The following is a 25,481-nucleotide window of genomic DNA, read 5'->3' on the forward strand; positions in this document are numbered from 1 at the left end:
ACAATACCATTAGAATCAAAGGGACTTGAGGTCCTGCTTTTTTTGCATACACAGGGGTGTGTGTCTGGAACAGATCCCCTGCATATACAAAGGGAGCACTGTATTTGAAACACTGAGTTCTTTAATAATAGTTTCACAGTTAGCACATTTGGACATACAGTACCTACCCATCTGAGTAAAGCTGCTGGAATCATAGGCATGTATGTTCCCATGACATTCCCCCAGTCACCTGTAGGAGATTTACTTGAATGAATGTGTGAAGGTGGCTGTCACACAGAGAGTAGCTTTGTCTATTGAACTACTCTCCTAGCTTCAAAGTGTATTGGCTACAAACCTATATGCTGCTTAGGGAACTCTGCCACCTTGCAACTGAATATGGTGCTTTGTGGTTCAAAAACAGGTATTTAAATTAGTTAAAATAAGTGTGGTGTTTTTTTTAAAAAAAGTTTCTGGATGCAGCCTTAGCATACATGCCAAGTTCTGGATACAGTATTCATATTTCATGGTCTTTGAGCTATGGCTCTGACAGGCAGACAGCAGTCCTTACCATCATTTTGAAGTCTGACATCTTATGTGTTCTTTTAAATGCTTGCTTTTGCAGTTATTTGATTATAGAAAAAAATTATTTCGTAACTTATATGGATTTATATTACCTGACGCCATAGCAGTTGGTTGTTCAATGTAATACAACAATAATCAAAACATTTATTTTATTATTGGTGATGATACACCATAAATATATTTTAATCACTACTTGCTCTTTCCGGATCCCCCCATGAATATCGAAATCTGCTGATGTTCAAGTCCCATTGTCTTCTCCATCTCATTCCCCCCCCCCCCCCAAAGCCTGCCTTGCTGCTTTCACCATGGCAGGGGGCTGCCTCTTCCTCCTCTTCTCCCCACTGCTGCTGCTTCCTTTTCTTCCTCCTCTTCTTTCTTCCCTCCACCCCCTCTTCATCACCCTGCTTCTGCCTTTGCTCTTCCTCTTCCTCCCTCTCTTAACCCTGCCTCTGCCACCACTTTTCTTCTTCTTCCTTCCTCCTCTTCCTCCTTCTCTTCTTTGTCCATGCTGCGACCTCCACCAACGCTCGTTCTCTTCTTTCCTCCTCCACCTCCTCACTGCCTCCTCTTTTCTCTTCCTCCTCCATCCCCCCCCCCCACAGGCATGCCATCCACAGATAGCAAGTCTGTGGATATGGAGGGTGGATTGTATGCCAGTTTAAGGGGTCAGATGTTATTGGTAGAAATTAACAAGCAACAGCTGCCTACAATTGATGTCATCAATAACTTCAGTGATACAAAGGAAATGTATTTTCAAGATGAAAAGAAATGCATAGTGCCATAGAATATGGAGAACAGAACATTGCCACAAAGAGTGGCAATGACATTTTGGTGAGCCGTTTTTTTTTTTTTTTTTTTTTTTTTTTTTTTTTTTTTTTGTGGTTGGCAATTTATTTAATCAGTGCACATAATTCAAAGCAGCATACCCAGGGTTCCCTGGACCACCCCATCCAAGCTTCTGCCAAGCTTAAGCCTACATAGTTTCAGCAGATAGTTGCATCATATTCCCTCAGAACATCCTCACATGAGGTTCACTCATATCATTCTGTGCTCTTTACAACATTGATTTTCTATCAATGTTGTAAAGCGCACAGAATGGCAGTCACAGCACAGAAAGAACTAGAGGTTGTTGGGATACATAGCTCACAAGGTTATTGAAGTTGTTTTACACTGTCAAACCTTTGGTCCATCTAGTTCCATATTGTTAATTCTGACTGATAGTTGCTCTCCAGGATGTGGGCAGGATTTCCTCCTAACTGCAAGGATCGCTAATATTTCCAAAAGCAAGAACTTAACATATCTTACTCTGATTAGCTTCCAAAATCAAATGAGTATGTTCAGAATGATATGGTTGTCCATTGCTGTATGCTGTGGAGGCTATTTTGAAGGTCTAATTCTCTTACGTCATGGTAAACCAGTACCTGAGTTGTATCACTTGCGAGTACAGATAAAGACTCGCATGGTCAAATACTCCATTATGATTTTTTCCCCACATAAAAAATTAAATGGATTGGTTTTGTATATAGAAGATGGTATAGATTTTCTGATATGTATGTTATGGTCAGAATACTTTGGATTATGGAAATATAAAATAAATAAAATTTAAAAAATTAAATATTAGGAAGTAGCATTATTTCCAAGCCTGCTCTCTGGCAAGCTATCTTTCTGTACAGTAATCTTTTCCATTAGGGAGCATTCCACTGAACCACACTTATTCTATTTCCCCAGATTCCCTTTGATGTTACTAGCCTTTCAGACATTTTAGCAAATATCTCCTTCTGTGTCTTTCTCCCCAGATATTATAACCAGCAAGATTTGTTGGGTCTTGGGAGCTTCCAGAGGTTTTGGAATCATGCTTCCAGAACTAACATTAAAATGGTTTCATTACTTCTAGAATCAGTTTCTGAAACAAAATTGTTGTTGTTGTGTGCTTCCAAGTCATTTTTGACTTATGACGACCATAAAGTGAACCTATCATAGTTTTTTTCTTGGCAAGTTTCTTGTGAGGGAGTTTACCATTGCCATCATCTTGAGGCTGAGAGAGTGTAACTTGCCCAAGGTGGGGTTTTTTTATGTTTAGGCAGGGAATCGAATCCTGATCTCCAGAGTCATAGTTCAACACTCAAACCATTACACCACGCTGGTTCTACTGCGCAATATGATTGGCAATACAGTACTTGCAGCTTTGGGCTCTGCAAATATGGAAGTTCTAGGAACCTATTGTAATATAAATGTACATAGATATAGGTATATAAACATTCTGCTAAAGGGTAAGTATAACATTATGTTACAAGGTAAATAAAAATATATATAGGAGAGACAAGAAGGTGAGATTTTGTTTTGGAATCATGGTTGATTGAGCTGTTTAGAGGATTGCTTGTGTGCTTTTTTGTGTTTTGGGCTGTATTCTTTTCCTGAGCATATGTTTTAAGGGCTTCTGCAGAGAGGCACTGACTTGACTGGGCATTGAAGTAGCAGCTGCTGGCTCTATATAGCTGCTGCCTCAATCTCTAAAGCTCAGTAAACAGGAATAGGAAAACAGGAGTTTTGCATGAGTGTTTTGGGAGGGATTTGGGGGTGGAGGCCTGGAGTGCTGTGCCATTGCCTATATGGGACTGCTGAACATGGATGATGAAGGAGCTGTTGCAGCAACCTACAGTACATTTCCCGTGTTTGTTTCATTGCCAAAGGATTGGACCTGATCCCAATCCTCATTGCCAGAGGATTGGGATTGGGTGTCTAAGCCTGCACTATGCACTGAAGCAATACTATCAGGAGCCAAGCTGCAAGCTTTGAAAATGGAAGTCACCTTTGAAGATTCTGTGGAGGGAATAGCTCTTCCCAGTTTCCAGAGGAAGAAGAGATGTGTGGTAATAGTGGTGATTCTCTGCTGAGAAGAAAGATGTCCTTTCTCCCAGGGACAAAGATCCAAGATGTAACAGAGAGGCTGACAACAGTGATCAGGTCCAAGTGCTTCTGTTCCAAATGGGGGATAAGGATAGTACAAATATAGTCTTCAATCTATTGCAATGGACAGTGAGGCTCTAGACAAATAGCTGATGGACCTTGGAATACAGGTTGTTATTTCATCACTTTTGCTGCTAATGAATATGGCCAAGAACAGAGAGACAAACACTAGAAATAAACAACTGGCTCCTCACATGATGTCAACAGGAAAGATTTAGTTTCTTGGACCATGGTCTGCTGATGCAGGCATGGTTTCCCATCCCTATGTCTTTAGTCTGAGGCATTGAGGATTCTTTACCATTTGTCAGCTAACCTGTATCTATTTAGAGGTCCCTCACATCACCTTCTAGTTCCCTAAGTGCTTAGCTCATGAACAACCAAGAATCATAGCATAATAGAGGTGGAAGAGACCATAAGGGCCATCCAAAATATAGGGATTTGGGGATTTTTAATATGCAGTATGCCTTTTTTAAGTAGCTGACTACTCAGAACCAGATATTTTTAACCTGTACTTACAATACAGACTTTTAATTTTTAATGCCTGTTTTTACTTTAAGTGTTACTTTATTTGGAATTTTATATTTTAAAAAAAATAAACAAACATAATTGAAAGAAAGATGAAAGGAGGTTTGCTAACTGTCCTGTGAGATGGTTGTGTTAGTCCTCAGACATTGTCTTTACAAGGATAATAGTGCAGCTGGATGTCAATATTTATTTATTTGCAGGGGATGCTTATCCTGTGAGCGACTCTTCTTATAGAAAGTGAACCACCAACTATAGGCTGAGTCTCCCTTATCTGGAATTCCAAAATCCAAAATATTCCAAAATTATCCACATGGGTGGCTAAGATAGTAACACTTTGCTTTCTGATGTTCCCAAACTTTGTTTCATACACAAAATTATTAAAAACATTGTGTATAAAATTACCTTCAGACTATGTGTATATGAAACATAAATGAAATTCATGTTTAGACTTGGGTCCCTTTGCCAAGATATCTCATTACATATAGTCAAATATTCCAAAATCCGAAAAACTCCAAAAGCAAAAACACTTCTGGTCCCAAGCCTTTCAAATAAGGGAGATTCAACCTTCATTGTTTATGGTTATTACAGACTGTCTGGTATCTACTTTCTTCCCTATCCCCAGCCCATGAAGTATGAAATATGTATAGTTACTGTGTTGTCATCTGGTGTTAGCATGCAAATTTTGCTAAATATACATAATGTTGATATCTGGAATGATGTCTCTCTTCTATGCTATGTTAAAGGCAAGTTATGTTTGTGGACTACAGGTGATCTTTGAAAATTAACAAGTAGTTGTGGGTACCTTTTTAGAAATTGATGTTTACTGTTTTAACAGAACTGTTAGGCTATGACAGTCTTCTCCACCCCCCCCCCCCCCAAATATGACATGGTTTGGATAACAGTTCTAACATATTGAATAGTTGAGGATTATGAGAGTTGTAATCTTGATGCTTTCAGATGACAAGAGCCACAAAACCTTTGCAGTTTAAGATGTCAGGAGTCTCAACAGCATACTTGGAGTGTCTTGAATAGCTAGGCAAAGGAGGTGTGAATGATAGAAACAAGATGTGTGTGACTGGACATGAACCACCAAGGAAGACTTGGGATGAATATTAAATAATGGGACAGAAATACAGGATTTGATGGTTTTAGACACTATGAGCCACAAATAGTACTGTATCTTCTTTCTTTTTCATGTTAACATCTCTCAAAAACCAAATACACCATTGAAACCAGGCAGTAAACCATCAAAGCTTTTGTGGCTCATAGCTTTCATTAGCTTGTTTTGCAGGAGTTCACAGGTACAAAGCAAAGGCAGGAAGAATATGGATGATGGTGATGATAATGATGGAGTAGCAAAAGGCAAGGCTGGTTACATTGGGAGAACAGGCATATGTGACTTCTGCAAGATTCACTGGACAGGAGGTTTAGAAGCAACAACCAGTGCAGGTCCAGGCTGCATCTGTACTCCTGATAATAGGCTGATACTGGTCCCCCAACAAAGAGAACACTTAGTGTGATGAAGGCAGCAGTTGTCAGTGTTCAGTCTCAGAAGCTTCACTCCTCCTCTGAGGTTGCTGCCTTTCCATTAACACTAAGAAAGAGTGCACCTTGGTAGGAGGAAACATCAGTACACCTGCCAGCATCAACCTGGCTCTGAGGCTGCTACTTGCTCACCAACACTTTAAGGTGGTGTTTTGTTTGAAACAGCCATGAAATATATCCCCAGCATCTTCACTCAGGCTCTGAAACCTGTCTTTGCACCCGCACTTCAGAGACATGAAAATCCCTGGCAAAATGTGCCCATATTCAAGAGATAGACCTGTCAGTCTCTCACCACCACCCCTGCATATCTTCACAGAAACCAAATCTAGGGCTGCATCTGCATTGCAGAAATAATCCAGTTTGATGCCACTTTAACTCCCTTGCTCAGTGCTATGGAATTCTGAGAAGTATAATTTGTTGGGCACCATTCTGGTAGGCAACAAACTACACTTCCCAGGATTCCATAGTGTTGAGCGAGGGGATGCATGAAACCGATTATTTCTGCAGTGTGGATGCCACGTAAATCCTAATTTTTCTGTTTTGTTTTCCCTCCTGCTCTTTCATGTTCAAAATCCCATGCAAAACATTGTTCTTGATCTAGCTGTGGTTTCTGTGGTTGAAGAAATTCTGAAGAGGCCCAATTTTATTCAGGATTCATCATAGTCCAGCACACAACAGTAGTGTTAAACTAAGGGCAAATGCTCATATTTTGACTATACAATTGAATCCAGATTCAGTCATATATGCTTGATCCATTGAAATAAATCTATAAATTTATTAATTTAATTTAAAAAAAAGAATTTCTGCATCGCCTCCCAGTCCATAAGGGCTCCCAAGACATTGAACAAATAAAAACCAGTTAAAACAAACAATGGTAAAAATGTTTTAAAAACACATCAAAATACTCTTTAAAAACTCCTAAAATTAGTCTAAAAACAATCCTAGAACTCAATTTTGAAAACCAGTTAAAACAGTGATTTCAAACACTTAATGCCCTGCTGAACACCACTATTTGGGTGGCAGTGTCCTGGACTGCAGCCAGCACACACAGACACATGCCGATAAGAATGACTTAGCCCAGCAAGTGGAAGCAGAACACAGACCTTGCAAGGAGTAAGCGTGAGAACAGTCTGAGAAGCCAAGCCAAAGTCAGGATACCAGAAGTCAGAGCAGTCCAAAAGCCAAGCCAAAGTCAAGATATCGGGAGTTAGAGTAGTCAGAGCAGTCCAAGATCAAAGCAGCCAGAAGATAACAAGGGTTCAGTCCAAGGTCAAAGCAACAAGGAGTCAAGATCCAAGGAGCCAGTGCCAGCAGCAATCACACCAAGGGATCATGCAATAAACTCTGGAACTGAGTGGAGGCCTGTCTACAGCTTAAGTAAGGGAAACTCTCCCCCGTGCCACCTGAGGCTGGTTGGCTAATTGCCTCTCTGCAGTCCTCTTGGATCTGCGCCTGCAAGCACTCTCAGCCCTTCTCTCTTTGTAAGTAGGCACATCCAGGCAAGCTTCCTCCCCAGAGTCACCACTAGGCTCTTGCACCACAGGAGGCATCTCACTAGCACTAGGACCTGGTTGGGCCTCCTCCTCTGGGGCTGGGAGAGCACAGCTGGGACCTGGCAGAGCAGGATTACCACCTGGTGTAGCCTCAAGTAGCTCTTGCTCTGGAGGAGGCTCATCCTCCTCCTCCGAGAGCTGCTCTTGGCTGGCCATGACAGGCAGCCAGATGCCTAAAAGAGATGGGGCCAGCCTAACTTCCTTAGGTAGGGAGTTCCACAGTCAAGGCACTGCTATAGAGAAAGCCCTGTTACGTGTACCCACCTACCTAACTTCATGAGGTGTTGGAACATGCACATTCTGGCCAACACATATGGGAGGAGGCAGTCTTTGGGACCTAAGTCCATCACAGCTTTTGGTGGGTCTGCTCTTGGATCTGGGCAGCCTGGAGTGAAGTGCTGCCCCCCATGACACCACCAGAGCACATTACCACAAATCCTGAAGAGGACAGGATCTGCAGCTGGCTCCACATCCTGACTTGCTCACTTCTCATCACCTGATGGCCAAGGAATTCTCCATTCATCCAGAATGGTGAAGCAAGATGACAACATTAAAGATACAGTAGTGACAGAGGAAGGCAACAAGAGCCAAAGCTGCTAACAGCTTCCTGATCCTCCATTCTGTGTTACACCCCTGCCTCCCCCACAGAGCCCAGTTCCTAAGACCCAGAACTATGGATTCAAGAAGCCACTGCCTCAAAGAGTAATCCACTGGCAGACTCTTCCTGATTCAGGAAGTTATTGCCACCTCTGCTTCCTACATAGAATGGTGTCAACCCAGGCCATCAGCTGTACAAGTGATTTTTGGTTCAGGAGAGCTGCACATATTAGTGGCAAGTCTCCAGAGTGGCAATGGTTGGGTCAGGGTGAGGAGCAGCAGCAAAGTTGCCATTTGAGATGATTATTCAAGGAGGCTAATGGAAGGCCTGTCCTGACTGAATCCAAACCTTAGTGTGTTTACAAAGTAAGTCTAGTATTAGGGGCAGGAAGATCCAAAGAAAGATAAAGCTCCATAGCCATAGCCCTGCCACATTTGTACTGCCCAAGAAGAAGGAAGGGAGGAAAGCAGTTTAGTTTATTTTCTTGTATTATTTCCCTCTCACTTCAGCCACTGGAAACAACAGTACCTACATGAGACCCCAGGCATATCAAAGATTTATCTGTGGACCAGGAGGGTTTGGTATCCTATAGAGCCAAGGCTTCCTGCCATCTGCCCCCTTTCTCCCTATTTCTGCTTATGATATGCTTCTTTCTTTATCTATCCCCTTTAGGATCTACTGATATCAGAGCTAAGATGTTGAAGGAGCCAAATTTGAAATGGGGTATCTGAGGATAAATCTTCACCTCCAAGAGCAGACTTCTCTCAGTGCTCTTGAAAAGGAGGATATCTGTTCTGTGGCCTCTGTGATGCACTTGCAAGGGACATAGGACTGCAGTAGATTAATTGTGGAATTGAATATTATTTATGAGATGTTTGTTTATTTTAAATAATGTTTATTTATATTTAAAATATTTATTTTTGGGTCAAGATTGATGTTATCCTTTTCTTAGTCTGTCTCTTTTAGAGCATTAGGGAGTTGGAAAACACATGGAGACACACACATACACACAAACAAACATATATTTCCCTTTAATCTGCAGAGTAAGCAAAGTAAAGAGATGTAAGGAAAGAGGTATTTGGAATCAATGTAAGGATAAAAGATTTCTGGGCTAGCAGCAGGTATTTTTAATAGGAAATAATTTCTCAACCAATAGCAGCTGCTCAGAAGTGAAATTTTGTAACAAATTTATATTACTATATTCTGCATTTTAACAAAAGTAGTAAACACAAGTTAACTTTTCTAAATGATGATACTGAATAATTCATTCTAAATAACTATAGTCAAATTTGATGATAAAATTATTTTATATACACGTATAATTAAAGCCCTGATTTAATTTAGATTATATTTATGTAGATACTTTTCTTTTGTCTTACTCATCACTTACTTACTTTTGGACACTACAAGATACAGTGGATCCTTGTTATACGCTGGGGTTTGGTTCCAAGATCCCCCATGTATAACAAAATTTGTGTATGCTCAAGTCCCATTAAGTATAATGACATAGCAAAATGGTGTCCCTAATAAAAAATGCAACATCAAGGTAAATTTATACTTTTTTGGAACATTTTCAAACCGTGTATGCTTAAATCCGTGTATAAAAAATCCGTGTATAAGAAGGGCCGACTGTATTGCCATTGTTGAAGAAGACCTGGGAAGTAGAATGAAGAACTTGTAAACAAATTCATAGGTGTTTTATCAGCTTCTTTTAGAGACACTGAGGCTCACCAGACAAATCGGCAATGAAAAAGAATAATTACTAAATGGGAGATGTGCACCAATGTTGACAAGTGTAATTGGTTAAAAAACCTGAGAATGTATGTTTATCTATGTTTAATAATGCTGTTGTGAAAATGCTTATTTACTCACATTTCACGGCTCTGAGATCTGCTCCTTAAGGACAAAGAAAGGTCACCAGTCTCTCCCACTCCTAGTTCTTTGTCAAAAGTGGACACAGTTAATGAGGTTGGTTTGGTACAGCACAAATTCTCAGACACAGATAGAGATCCTTTCAATGGAAACAAATTTGTTTGGCTTTACCAGGTTACTTAGCGATTAATAATAGCCTTCTGATGCAGGTCAGAAAGGTCAGTGTGCCCGCTTGCCAACACAATCTAAAATGCACAACAAGTCCAGGTTTGCAGGCTCGGAGGCCTCCAAACACTATGCATAAAGTAAAAGAGGCTATTTTCCAACTTCTTTTTTCATATTAATAAGCAATTTTCAAGAGAAGTGTGGCAAAATGGGGGGCCATGCCACTCTAAGTAATTCATTTATTTTGCAATTTAATCTTATGTTGGGGAAAAAATTACACTGCTGCAAAAGCATAGCATGGTGATTTTTAAACGTCAGTATGTTTCATAAGTAACCTTGTATGAAATATTGTATTAGAAAGCTTTAACTGTAAACGGCAACAAAAAAGAATATATCCAGGAACTGAAACAGAACAATACATCTTCTACTATCTTTAATTTATTTCTGCTTTGTTCTACTTTTGCCTTGTACATTTGAAAGGAAAACATGTGTGATTTACTGAAGCCACTTTATTTTGTGCTATGAATTAATATTTAGAAAGAAAGAAAGAAAGGACAGCATCCAGATATTTGGCACAGAGTGTTATGTATCTAAAATACATTTATTGCCACATAATGTTTTTAAAACAGCTTATATCCCACTATAATATTAAAAGTATATAAGATTGCAATGGACTGCAAATGCCCCATTCTTTGGACAGCAATCTGACAAATTGTCATATGACCCTAATAATTGTCTGGATAGTTCCATCATGGAACTGAACCTACAGTCGCTATACTTCTCAGAAGCCTGATGGTTTTTCAAAGCAAGGTGACTTTAGAGTTTCCCTTGCACTCAGACTTTTCACCTTGCTTGGCCTTTTCATCTTCTTGCACATTTCTTCTGCCATTGCTGCTTCCTTTATGACTATGTACATGGGAATACAAAAACCACTGATGTTTTAAACTTACATTCATAACCTGAGCCAACTTGAACAGATCAGATGGGATCTAAAGGGCTATGTATGGTGTTCCAGACTGGCACTCGGGCTTTCCTGGATGTACCTTTCTTCTATATTTCTTTGTCTGAAGGACAAAGGGAAGGTTAATCATGAGACTTTAGAGGTTGTATGCAACATGACACAGGAGGATATGGTCGAGACAAAATTGGTAGACGTCTGTGCATGTAGAAGGGTATTCTCTTTTTAAATAGGGCTCATAGGTGCCTACTAGGCAATATCATACTGCACTCGAAACAAACCAGGGCCATTAAAACCTATGGCCATTTCACTACAGTGGTACCTCGGGATACGAAATACCCAGGTTACGAAATTTTCGGGATACGAAAAAATCCCATAGGAAAACATTGTTCCGGGTTACGAATGTTTTTTCGGGTTACGAAAAAACTTTTGGTGCTTTTTTCGGCTTTTTCGCACGGAATCGCGGCTTTTCCCCATTAGCGCCTATGGCAATTCGGCTTACGAAGGCTTTTCGGGTTACGAACGGTGCCACGGAACGAATTAATTTCGTAACCCGAGGCACCACTGTATTTACTTGGTTGGTTTGTGGATTGTACCCGCTGATATTTAATTGATTTGGAATATATTGAGATATTAAAATTTACCCTACAGGGACTGAAATATTTTCAGTGCTATATTTTGTGTAAGGTACACATAAAAAGGTCAGAACTTTTCTAATTAGCATTTATTAAATCTCCATACATCACTGAACAAAATTTATGTCTTTCACATACAAGGTTAATTTGAATTAGCTGTTTCTTAATACCAATAACAACAAATGTTAATCAAGCTAACCTCTATGTGTATTTTCATGTGGGGGAAGGGAATCCCTCATGTATTGTTGTCATTAATGCTGTGAAATATCTAATTTCTAAAATGTTTTTTAATTACATTTCAGTGTTTTATTCAGTGACATATAATATAATAATTTAATAAAAATTAAAGCAGGATAGAAAAAGTCTGTAGATTTCTCCTATTTCTTCTGAAAATATAGGCTTGGTCTCTCCCCGATTTGGATTATTATTGCTTGCTTATTGTTCATGCTATTGTATGCTTTCAAATCATTTCCAGTTTATGGTGACTCTAAGGCAGCTCCATCATGTGTGGCTTTCTTGGCAAGATTTGTTTAGAGGTTGTTCGAAGTTGTTTTCCTCTGAGGCTGAATAAGTGTAACTTAACTAAGGTCACCCAGCAGGTTTCCATACCTGAACAGGGATTTGATCCCTGGTCTGCCACAGTAGTAATCCAATGCTCAAATCACTATACCACACTGGACCTTTATTTGTTCTTATCCAATAATGCCTATATTGGTAGTAGCAGTTGGCCAAGGTTTCTGGAGATATCTTTTCTGTTTTTGCTACTGCTTTATAGCACTCCTCTAAAAGATGTGCCATATTTCATAGAATCATAGAATCTATTATTTATTTTATACCCTCTACAGCAGTGCTGTTCAAAGAAGTGTTCCATGGACCGGTGGCAGTCTCTGAAACATTGGCTGCTGGTCACTGCTGAGTTTTCAGGAATGAAAGAAACAATTGTAGCCAGTGTGCACAAATAATGGTACCAATCCCTAACACAATGGAAAAAAAACCCAATCCTGATTCCCCACATCAAAGAGCTTGAGATGCACCGCTCTATGCAATATTTATAAACTAGATTGTTGTTATCACTTTCTCTGAAGGTATAATGCTTCCAATGCAGCAAGAGTGGCTGAAGCACACAGAGCTGGTGGTCCTTATATAGGTGCTGAAATGGTAAATATTGCCGAAGACACCCATGGATAACTCACAGATTACCCCCCCCCCCATTTTTTTTAAGAGTAGCTGGAACTCTTTTCTGGGTTGTGGAGATATTTTCACATCAGCGCTGCATATTTCTTTCATGCTCCAGTACTAAATCCCTTTCTTTGTGCTCAAAAATTAAAACATCACTTCACAGATCTGAGTTGGTGAAACTAAAATCAGGCCTATATATATTCAGTCTGAGAGCTAAATATTTTTAAAAGCCAGACACAAGGTTAACTATTAATTTATGTTTCCTCATTTATCTGTAAAGTATCAAAGTCTCACTTGCTGTTTGAATCTTACAGAAATATCAGTTATAATACATTGGTAGAAAGTAGCTTAAATGCCTTTGTTCTAACAGTGCGAGTCCTGCATTACTAACTGTGCTAAGCAGATCCTGATGCTGTTGATTTCAGTAAACAGTGGACAATGCCAGCATATCATCCCTAGGGAAGCTGCGTTGTGAAAGAATTTATAAAGCATTTACATATTTTTCATGCTGGTCCTCTAATCAGTTAAATTATTTTAATACAGGAAAGAACTAGAAGAGTTTGCTGAGATGAAGGAGAAAGAAGAGGTGAAAAAAGCTCTTGAAAGGGATGAAAAGAAAAAGGATTACCTAGCCCGAAAGATGCATTACCTCCTTAGCACTGAGCAGGTTGGTGTACCTGTCCCTGACAGCTCATGCAAACCACTGGGGCCCCAAGCTTGACAGAGATAAACTAGCAGGCTGAATGGGACATGACTTGTTGAAAAGATATCACAAAGACACTACTTCGAGTTCAATTTAGTGCATTTCTATAGGCGAGAGCAGGTACCATGACTGCTGCGTGACAGCAGCTTCATAGAGGCGGCATCAGCGCGGCTGGCAGAAAGAGACCAAGTCAGCAGTTTGATCTGCCACTGTGATAACACAACACGAAGGGCATAACCTCACTTTAAAAACTCATTTTGACTGGCTTATTGTTGTGTTTTCTCACTTGTCAAGAAATAACAAGTTATTAAGCCAAGGAGGGGTTTCATTTTTTCCATTTTAATTGAGCTAATGTTTGGATCAGAATTTCGTTCCTCTGCTATATTACAAAATAGATTGTGAGATATCTGTAGGAAACTTTCTAAGGAGGTCTTTTTTCTGGATCCGCAAATTTACCTGGACTGCATTCTGACAGCCACTACTCTTGTATATATTCTGAGTGATCTATTTATTCTTCTTAGAATATTTGTTTGAATTCTGAAGAGCTGTGTGGTAAAACAGGTGTTTCCCCTTTTAATCCCTGCTTATGAGCATCCATGCAAATAAGTCTTTGTTTGCTTCTAGTAAGTGCCTACTTATATAAACATCCATATAGGAAACCCAAGCCATACTATTTCAATGTTGAAAGGTACATTTTTTATTTATGCTTAGTCTTCTTTCATTTGGTCACATCTTTACTTTTTGCTTAACAAGGGTCAATATTTCAGTCAAGGATCAAAGACAATGCCACAGAAAATATAGTCCTTTCTTTCTTTCTTTTTTCCCCCTGTCACATCCATCATGAATAAGCAACGCTGCAGTTTGTTTACCTAAGCTGCATGGCAATTAATTATGAAAAAGTGAACTGATTAGTGGAAATTAGTTATTTTAATTGTAAATTTAGTGAAATCAAGGTTTGTTTGTGAAGAAACAGAAGAAAAGACTAATTAGTACATGGATATTATTAAGAATGAATTATTCATTTACTCTCTGAAAGAGTACACTGAGAATAATCTCCCAGGGGAAAGACTTCATATTGTTTTAAACTTTAATTATAGTAACATCCAAACATTGCAAGGAGGTTTTTAAATTGTTTCACTCAGGACAGCACATAGAGGTGTTTAAGATTAATTTGTAAATGACAATTGTCTTCATGGTTGCAGAGAAATTTGTCAAATCATACCAAACAAATTATGTATGACCAGAGTTTAAGTAAGGTTACCATTTTTGGAATTACATGTCTAAATATGATATTTTGATGTTTCATATCAAAAATATGAAGCAATCATTGAAACACTACTTAAGACCTGGCATTTCAAGCTTAAAACTTTAAAATTTCAACTGTACAAATGTTATTGCACAATTGCCATTTATCTTACATGCACTATCAATATAATGCAAATATGCAAATAATGCTGTTTTTTAAATGCATATATTCAAATGTATAGCTTTCCTGAATCCCTAATATGTTACTATTTCAAGGTTTCTAATGCTGGTATAAAACTTAGCATGGAAAGAAGTTATAAATAGAATTGGAATGGTATTTTGATTAAAACTTGGGTTTCTAGTGGATGATGCCTGGAGAAATAAATGACAAGCTCTAAAACTTTATCCTTATGAAATATTGAGCTTTTAATCAACGTTCTTCGTTTATCGGTGGTTTCAATAACTAGACAAGTAACACCTAACACATCTAAAGCCTTCCTTTGTTTGAAGAAAATTCTTTCTTCATGATCCCTATAATTATGAAGAAACCTGCTGTAGAATCTGTGCCAATGTTTCCCAGTCATAAATTATGTTATCTGCTCCACCTACTGGTTGCCTTGTGCAAAAGAGCTTACTGTGAATTGCAAAGTCTGTGATCTTCACATCATTTCTGTTATAAAATTTGTAAGAGGACATTTGCATCTTGCTTAATTGCTTTTATTTGCTCTTCACATAAAAACATAAGAAATCCTTATTTTATGACCAGAATTATCTTCTTTTTCACACTAGTCCTTTTATTACACACTATATTTGTAATACCTCCATGAAAACATTTTGAAAGTCCAAATGACATCATTATTTCTTATAAGAATTTTGGGTGATTATATGATAAGATGAAGCAAGAACACACAAAAAAGATGTTTAAAAAAACAATTTGATCAATGTGGGAAGCACTCCAATAGCCTATCATATGATACTGTATCTCTTTAAAATTATAAACCTTAGCCTTAAGAATTTTGAAGAAACATGTCATTTAGTATCTTGTTTTAACATCAAATCTTAGCAAGAAAAGTGGAATAAACTGAAAGGGTCAACATACATAATAAATGCTCTTTAAATAGTTAACAATATTTTTAATCCACAAAAAGCAAAAATTATAACTTTATTATATTTTGTTATTTCTAGATTGAATCAAAAGGGATACTATCATGTTTCTGTGCCTATAAATGACTTGCTTTAATTTCTTCATGTCGTTTGTGCCACAATCTTGAATTTGCTTTTTTATCTTTAATTGTGAGAATGTATCTTATGCTTCTGCCAACTTGCAGTTCACTGGGGATCTGGTGAAAACAACAAATGTACTGCAATCAGTATTTGGATTAGAATATTAAAACGTTAACTATGACATCACAGTAAATGGCTTCCCTTGTAGGATAACCTGTTCCGTGAATACTTTCTCTAATGTTTTTAATTTGTTTTTAATTTGCGTGTATTAATTTTATTTGCCTTAAGCACAGGCTTAATATTATTGATTTTTTTAAAAAGCCAAGTCCATTGCAACTGTGTTTGCTGCTGCTCGTCAAAAACTGTAGGCAAAGATGATGTGTCCACACCATTTTCCGCTTTTTACACAACTCAATAAAAATAATAATGACTTTGTCCTTGAAATGCAATTCGGTGGTACAGTTTTATGGTATGAAGCAGAAGCAAAGATAGCTATAATCCATAAGATATAATAGATTTCCTCAGATTTAAAAAAAAAAAATCTGGAGGATTTGAGGGGGGAAATAAGCCCTGATATTGCTTTAGTTGCATGGTTTCCCCCCTCATAGCTAATATTAAACAAATGCCAAATAAAGTAACTCAATTTGGCTATCTTTGGTTAGAATAAAGCTTTATCTTATCTTGTGTAGAAATAAAACTTTGTCATTACATGAGTGAAATATTAAGTAAATGACACATTGGCCAACATAGTGGAAAGTGAACCCATGAAAACAAAACACATAGGAAATGTCTCCCAGATTCTAAAATTTATATGAAAATTATTTAGATTTTCCTGTGCCATGAAGAACAATTGATAAGGAAAAGGATGGAGAGAAAATGACCAGGAGAAAAATAAATCTATAATATAGGGAAAAGGTTGCAGTTGGAATAAAAGACAAACCGTTATCACATGGTAATGATCAAATATTGAAAATTTAGTTTTTTAAACAGTTGGAATGCATTTCCATGGAAACAATAAAAAAGCTTTATCTAGCTCATGCTTTTCATGATGTTAAATAGCTCTGAATATCTGCAGGGACAGGAACTATGGTGCTTTTTAAATTTTAGAATAAGACTAAAAGTGATGCTTTTCCCTCATTCTGCCCATAAAGTAATTGGGAATAATTTAGAAACAGACAGCCACATAGACAGTGGCGGGTGGGTTCCAAAGCTAAAATCAACCGTGTACAAACAGAAGACAGTTTGTGTAGGGACCCATGTGATTGGCCCTACCCACATGGTTATGTGCTTTAAAACATTACTGCTCTGTTCTTTGAATAATTCCTGGGGAAGGGGGCTTCAACTGCAGTATGTTTGAGAGGGACAAAATAAAAAAAATAGATTTTGCAAATAAATAAATAAATCCTTAACTGAACCTGAGAAAGTTAGAATCAGCCGATTAAGGAGAAAAAACCAGAGAACATAATATTATAAGGCTAATATATGAATGCTGAAGTACAGAAAGGCTAAGCCTGCCATCATGTACTCATTTATATGAGACTAAATCCCCGAATTAATGAAAATAACTTTCAAATAGTCATGTATAAGATTCACTATAAATGACTTAAAGATATTAAAATTTCTTAATAATAATTTTGGCCCTGTTACTATATTTCACTGTTGCCTCAATAAGCAAAACATGAATACTTCAACAGATACAGTCAGCCCTCCATATCCACAGATTCTGCACCCATAAATTAAACCAGGGGTAGGCAACCTTTTTGAGCCGGGGGCCGGGTTGATGTCCCTCAGACAACTGGGGGGGGCCGAAGCCAAGGGGTGGAGCTTCCACCCCCCGGAGGTGGGGCTGCGTTCCGAGGGTGGAGCTTCCACCCCCAGGGGCCAGGCCACCTCCTCTTTGCCGGCCCCTGACGGGGCCCCAGGCCCTGTCAGAGGCCGGGAAAGAGCCGGCGGGGACCGCCAGCGCTGGAGGCCTCCCTGTCTTTGCTGGCCCCTGACGCCAGGGGCCCGCTGCTGCCGTCGGAGCCCTCCTGGAGGGCCCCTGTGACAGCAACTGGCATCCCAGGGGCCCGCTGCCACCGTCGGAGCCCTCCTGAAGGCCCCAGTGAAGGCAACGGGCCTCTGGGTGGCCCGCTGACGCCGCCGGAGCCCTCCTAGAGAACCCCAGCGAAGGCAACGGGCCTCTGGGAGGCCTGCTGCCATCACAGGAGCCCTCCTGGAGGGCCCCAACGACGGCAACTGGCCTCCCAGGGGCCTGCTGCCGCCATCGGAGCCTCCTGAAGGGCCAGTGACGGCAAACTGGCTTCCCAGGGCCCGCTACGCCACCGGAAGCCCTCCTGGAGGACCCCAGCGAAGGCAAGGGCCTCTGGGAGGCCCGCTGCCATCGCAGGAGCCCTCCTGGAGGGCCCAAGGGACAGCAACTGGCCTCCCAGGGGCCCGCTGCCACTGCCGAGCCTCCTGGAGGCCCCCAGCAACAGCAACTCCCAGGGGCCCGCTGCCGCTGTCAGAGCCCTCCTGGAGGGCCCCAGTGACGGCAACGGGCCTCCCAGAGGCCCAGTGCGGCTCCTGGAGCCCCGTTTCAGGGCTCCGGAGGCCGCAGCGGGCCTCTTAATGGCCGCCGCCATTTTGCCCTTCAAAATGGTGGCGAAATCTCGCGCAACCTTTTTGGTCGTGCGAGACTTCGCCGCCATTTTGAAGGACAAAATGGCGGCCGAAGCCGCTGAAGTCAGCGGCGATTTTGGCGGCAGGAGGGACCGGGGACCGGCAGAAAGGCGCCCGCAGGCCAGATCCGGCCCGCGGGCTGGAGGTTGCCAACCCCTGAATTAAACCATCCATGGCTTGAATTTTTTAAAAAAATCCAAAAAGCAGACCTTCATTTTACCATTTTATATAAGGGACACTATTTTACATTGCATTGTATATAATGGGGCTTGAGTATGCATGAGTGTTGGTTTCCATGGGGAGTCTTGAAATCAAACCCCAGGGGATACCAAGTGCCGACTGACTAAATACTAAACTTAAGATATATATTTTTTCATATGAACTGGAAAATACTTGGCTCTCCAAAGTCAAATAGCTGCATCATGTTCATCTCATTTAATTTGAAACAACCTGAATGGTACAGTGTTGCCACACCACAGTTCTAATAACAGTAGTTCAGTACATTGATTTAGAAATTTGATATGTCTATCAACCACTTTTGTAAGTTATAACTCAACACAGTATGCTGTTCCTAAAGCTGAAACATTCAAAGTCATTCAGACTCTTGTAATTATTTACGTTCCAGAGATGGGTGGGGGCTTCCCCCATCTGAATAATTTTTAGAAGTTCTGTCTTGAACTACAGATGCTTTTGTTGAGATGAATCTAATCCATTGCATAGTCTTCATCATGGTGTAATAAATTGCATATTTGCCCCTAAGCGTAATAAAAAGAAGTTAGTATGATTTCTTTTAAAAGTTGCACCCTGTTGTGTGCATTTTTCACCTTAATTCAACACAAATAAATTACTGGTATTGTTTTTGGCATAATTCCCAATCACTGAACAGATTACTCTGTTAAATTTACGTAACAGATTAATCAGATTAGCCCATTCACATCTTTTAGTACTGTGTTATGTTAGCATCATTAGAGTAATGTTTTAAATATTCGCTTTTTTAAAAAGAAAACTCACATTATAGCACAATTTTGATTCCACCCCCCCTTTTTTGTGAATTTTTTTTTTTAATGTCTTGAAGTATCAGGGAGGGAGAGCCAAAGACTTCTGCTTTATCTGGAGATTAGCAGGAGTGTTCACTGGAATTCTTATGGAATCATAACTGCAAGGAGCTGAAAAACTATCATGTTTCTTTTCAGTTCTCAGCAAGAGTAATTGAATGTTGAATATCTTACTAAATGCTGGGCTGTGACAGTGTGTTAACACTTGACTATCTCCTAACAGCAGGGCAATTATTTGCTGAGTGGGATTTTTACAAATCCCCTGGCAGTGGTATGTCCTGATAATTATGATGAAGTGCACTGGTCAGTGTTGATTCAGCAATTCCATTTCTAGCAAATATTTCATTCACACCTCTCCTTCATCTTTTTGCTTTTTATGTTTCCCCTCCCCAGTATCTCTTCTCTCCTCCCTCAACATCTTTCTCTGTGTTTACAAATTACAGCATTTAACTCAATTTCTCACTCACTCACACAACATGTGGCACACAACATTTCAAGGTAAGAGTCAACCTTTTGTGGGGGAAAGAGTGCATGTAGTTTGATAATCTGGTGTGATACAAGGGAGTCAGTGGCTGACCATTTTAGGATTCTTAACACATTCCTCCCTTCTTAGGATAAAGTTTTACATTTGTGGCTGCCCATGGGCCACACTTTGCCTACTCATGACAAAGATAAATACTACTGATATCATGCATGAGATCTAACAGAGACCTAACAATAGGATTTAGGCCTTAGAATTTCAGTTCAAAGAGCAACTTCTATAAGTTCTGGTTCTCCTATTAATCCCCATGTAATGGAGTAATCCAGTTTGACATCACTTTAACTGCCATGGCACAGTGCTATGAAATTCTGGTGCTCTGGTGTCACAACAAACTATAGTTCCCAGAATTCCATAGCACTGATCCATGGTAGTTAAAGTGGTGTCCGACTGGACTTATCAGTTCCCCAGCAAATCCTATTCAAGTCATTTACTCAATTCTAGGATCAATGAACCCCCAATCCTAAGAGCCCCCATCTTATTAGATATGAAAAGTGGTTCAGAATACTTCAGAAGGATAGATAAATATTGGCCCTAGTATTAAGGAAAGTAAGGCAACTGCCTCAGCTGGCAGATCAAAATGACCAGTGAACTTTTCATTCTAGCTTCCCTGGAAGGGGCCCTGCTGCCCTAATCCTACTCCTCTATTGCAGTAATATGACGGTGACCACCTTCTCCATTGTTGAAGTTCATGGGTGGCACACCAGTTGTGGATTTCCCTCCCTCTGGAGGCCCCACTGGCACTGACAGTGGGATTGTTCAGCACCAAGTTAAAGCCTTTGCGCCTAACTAATTCTATCCAAGGTGTACATGTCTTACGGCTGTATTATTTTAAATTGTTTTAACCAATTTTAAATCACCTGGTTTTAACTGATAAAACTATTTAATATATTTTAACTAATAATTAATAATATAATACTGTATATTTTTAAACGATTGTTACTATTTATTGGTTTAAATTGATTTTATTGTTAGGCTCCCTGAGATCTTCAGCTACAGTATAGGGTGGGATACAAATATTTTAAGAAAAAAACAAAGAGAGAATAAAGATAGAAAGGAATACTAGGGATGGGAAGAATGTTTGAAAAATCTTAGAAAAGTGGTTGAAAAACATGCTTCTTGAATGTCACGAATACCTGCTGAGTAGAATCCTGCACTGATATAAGAAACTTCACAGTTTGGGACTTATTTTACACAAAATTCACATGTCATTTTCTGTGCAAAAATTTCACATTCAGTATGTGTACAGAATAAGTCTCAAACTGGGAATAACCCTCAAAAGCTGCAATTTTGAAGATTTTCTTACAGCAAAAAGAAAATTATCAAAATTACTCATTGCTTTCTTCAGGAAGAAAATTAGTGAAAAATCACATGCCTGTTGTTACTTGTTAGATGTTACTTCCAAGCTTTGTGGGTAAAGGTGTAGTTTCAAATACCGTATTTTCCGGTGTATAAGACGACTGGGCGTAAAAGACAACCCCCAACTTTTCCAGTTAAAATATAGAGTTTGGGATATACTTGCCGTATAAGACCACCCCTCTTCCAATGCACACCAAATAAAAATTTAAAAAACATTACTGCATTTACCCCAACTTGTTCTCTAATCTTGGCTTGCCTGCTTGCTTGCTTATTTATTTATCTGCCTACCCACCTACCTCTATCTATCTATCTATCTATCTATCTATCTATCTATCTATCTATCTATTTTTATTTACTGGTTATTTATGCTTCGACCACTAGGGGGGCTAGCTGCTATGTAAGCCAGCTCCCCAGGACTTTGCTGAGGCCTGCAAAGCCTGCCTTGCATGCAGGCAGTGCCCTTGCCTACTATAGGCCAAGTTTAGGGGGCCTGATGCCCACAAACACTGGCTTCCAAAGGGCTCCGGAGGCCTTTGGAAGCCGGCATCCAGGGAGGCACCCTCGCGCTGGCTTCCAAAGGGCTCCAGAGGTCTTTGGAAGTTGGCATCCAGGGAAGCATCCTTGCACCGGCTTCCAAAGGGCTCCGGAGGCCTTTGGAAGCTGGCAGGACAACCAGGTAAGTGCGCTGGGTTCCTGGGGCTCTCTTGTTACCGGCGACAAGACGGCCCCCAACTTTTGACCACATTTTAGAAGGTCAACAATCGTCTTGTACGCCGGAAAATATGGTAGTTGGCTCCAAGGTGTTTGGGGCTTTATAGATAAAGACTAATCTAAAGAGAGTTAGTGCAGATTGTGCAAAATTGAAGTTTGTTTAACAAACATCTTTATTGCCACCAGTACCTGGGTAGTTACATTCCTATTAATAGAAACCATCTTCATAGGCAATCCCATTCAAAGTGATTACAACAATCCAGTCGGGAGATAACCGTTGCAAAGGTTACTGTGGTGAGAGCTGACTGTTCTAGATGGGCCACAACTTACATAAAGGCCAGAGTGTAAAAAGCACTCCAGGCCACAGCAACTGTGCACAACAACTTGGCAGATGCCACTGAGTCTAAGAACTCTCACAAAGTCCACACTGAGATCTTATTTTATGAGTCAGAGCAGAAAGCTCATAATTATAATAGTTTTTCAGGAGAACAATGGTTTCAAGGGAGGCAATAGTGCAAGGGAGTTCCTTTGACTCAACTTACAACAAATCAGTAGCTATTTTGGTGGGGGGGGAGTTGTACCCAGCTACCATTAGGCTGCCATTTTGTAGCCTGGGAAAAGGTATTATTATTATTATTATTATTATTAAACTTTATTTCTATAGCGCTGTAATTATACACAGCGCTATACAAAGTTGGTAAAATTAGGAGTAAATAAAAGCCTGCCCAAGGCGTACATTCTAAGATAATAACAAGTAAAAGAGGAATAGATAAAATTACCATATAGAAAGGAAAAAACAGATTAAAAACATCAAATATCAAACAAATCACATCAAATATTGTCAGACTGCCAGATAACAATCACAAATTCCCTGAGAACGCTTCCCTAAACAATATGGTTTTCAGCTCAGCCTTGAAGCTGGTTAGGGAAATGATGAGCCGTGCATGCAGAGGAAGAAGGTTCCAGGAATGAGGGGCAGCTAGAGAGAAGGGACGGATCCGGGACGGGGCAGAGAAGATCCTGGGTTGAGAGAGGAGATTTTGGCTACCAGAGCGGAGAGTGCGAGTAGGGATGTAGGGAGAGGGAAGATCAGTTAAATAAAGAGGGGCCAGCCCATGCAGGGCTTTAAAGGTGAGTAGCAAAAGTTTGTACCTGATGCGGAAAGGAAGAGGGAGCCAGTGAAGGGAAGACAACAGAGGGGAGACATGATCATAACGGCGAGTGAGTGAAATAATGCGTGCAGCTGAATGCTGAACAGAAATTAATGGGTGGAGGTGAGAGAGAGGAAGCCCTGCCAGGAGGAGGTTACAGTAGTCTAATCGTGAGACCACTAGGGCATGGACCAGTGTTTTTGCGGTAGAAGCTGAGAGATATGGACGGATTTTGGCAATATTATAGAGAAAAAATCTACAGACTTTGGCTGTAGTCTGGATCTGGGGGATAAATGACAAAGAGGAGTCAAAGATGAAACCGAGACTGCGGGCTTCCTGGACCGGCTGGATCGAGATGTTATTGATGGAAATAGAAAAGGAATAGTGAAGGGTGGGCTTAGGAGGGAAAACAAGAAGCTCAGTCTTGGACATATTGAGCTTCAGACGCCGATGGTGCATCCAGTGGGAGACAGCTGTTAAACAGGATGACACTTGCTGCTCTAGCTCTGGTGAAAGATTAGGGGTGGAAAGGTACAGTTAGGTATCATTGGCGTAAAGATGGTAGGAGAAACCAAAAGAACTGATAAGTTTGCCAAGGGAGAGTGTGTATAAAGAGAACAGAAGGGGACCCAAAACAGAGCCCTGAGGAACTCCAACAGATAAGGGGACAGAAGACGAGGTCTGACCACCCGAGACCACTGAAAAAGATCGATCTGACAAGTAAGATGTGAACCAATCGAGAACAAGGCCCAAGAAACCAAGGTCAGAGAGTACATCTATTAGGAGACAGTGGTCCACGGTGTCGAAGGCCGCAGACAGATCTAGTAGGACAAGGATAGAATAAAGGCCATTCGTCTTGGCCCGCAAAAGATCATTTGAGATCTTAGTAAGGGCCGTCTCTGTGGAGTGCCGTGGGCGAAAACCAGACTGGAAGGGATCCAGAATGGAGTTGGTTTCAAGAAACTCAAGACAGCGTGAATAGACGACTCGTTCCAACACCTTGGAGAGAAAAGGAAGAAGAGAGATTGGATGATAGCTAGCCAAGGAAGAGGGGTCGAGAGAGGGTTTTGCACAAGAAGGTACTGGAACCATTTTGCACAACATCCAAAAGGTACTTAGAATGGCATAATCCGCAGTAGTGCCAACATAAGTCCCTTAGTTGTCTAAAGTGGAGTCACTCCTTGTTTCTTGGATTAATTTTCACCTCTTTAAATGATATATGTGTATCCTGATCTTTAGGCTGTTGCTTGTCTTCTTTTTTAATTATTTGTTCTGCAGGCACTTTATTAACTTATTCCATTTTGAAATGGAAAATAGTTCCAATCTGAATGCCTATTGTTTTATATATAAATATTGTTTTATATGGATGCTTATGTGTGCCTTGTAACAGGACACAGTAAGAACATCCAATAACTATAACCCTTAAATGAGCAAACAGCTTTTATCATGGGTTGTGGCCCTGGACCAGTGTAATAAAAATAATAACTTGGCTTGGATTCACTGGAGACCACAGCCTGGTTGATGGCGTATAAATATTGGCTTAAAATTCATTATAGACCAAATAGATCTAGTTTAATCTGGTTTCTTCTATCTGATAATTATTATACTAATTGGTCAAAAACCTTCGAAGATAATCTAAAACTAAAGGGTTTAAATTTGGACTCTCTACTCCTATTGACGGAGCAGGAGTGTTTCAAGACAATCAAGGATTGTTTTTTGAGTTGGGAACATAAGAAAATTTATTCTAACTCTCCCAGAGTATGCTCCCCTTTTGTATTTGGCATTCCCCCCTGTTGTGGTGAGATACCAAAGTATTTCCAAACATTGTCCCTTCAGGCTGCGAGGAAAGCCTTCCTCTTTGCAAGACTGAACATCCACCCGTCTTGTGTCACTAAGGGGAGATATATGAAAATTCCTTTTGCTAACCGTTTATGTATTTGTGAAGCATCCCCAGATACCTTACAACACATTGTTTTTCTTTGCCCATTGTATCAAAAACCGAGAAGGAAATTGATAAGGAAACTGATGGAAATGAATTACTGTGTAATGGATATAACTCTAGTGCATTTATTGGAGGATTGTAATGAACAGATTACACGATTGATGGCAAATTTTCTAATGGAGGCAACAAAAATTTGGTACAATTTGAACAGCTGTAGTGCATAGAGTAACTTGTATAAGGCAGGAATTTTAAGTATCTATGTAAATAATTTTAGTTATAATTTTAATTGTGTGATATGTTTTTGAGATGCCTAATAAAGGTTATGATGATGAAG

The 25,481-nt window shown here is 39.9% G+C and overlaps 1 protein-coding gene across 2 annotated transcripts in view; it reads left to right on the plus strand.

The window, feature by feature from the left end:
• The window catches only part of SPATA17 (spermatogenesis associated 17), a 147,076-nt gene that overhangs the window by 37,438 nt on the left and 84,157 nt on the right, over positions 1-25,481 (plus strand). For both annotated transcript variants that reach the window (XM_042478795.1, XM_042478802.1), the window contains one exon: positions 13,102-13,225. In XM_042478795.1, coding sequence (XP_042334729.1) covers positions 13,102-13,225 — 124 coding nt within the window. The remainder of the gene's footprint in view (positions 1-13,101; positions 13,226-25,481) is intronic.

The sequence above is a fragment of the Sceloporus undulatus genome, chromosome 1 (genome assembly GCF_019175285.1).
Source record: "Sceloporus undulatus isolate JIND9_A2432 ecotype Alabama chromosome 1, SceUnd_v1.1, whole genome shotgun sequence".
Taxonomy (NCBI): domain Eukaryota; kingdom Metazoa; phylum Chordata; class Lepidosauria; order Squamata; family Phrynosomatidae; genus Sceloporus; species Sceloporus undulatus.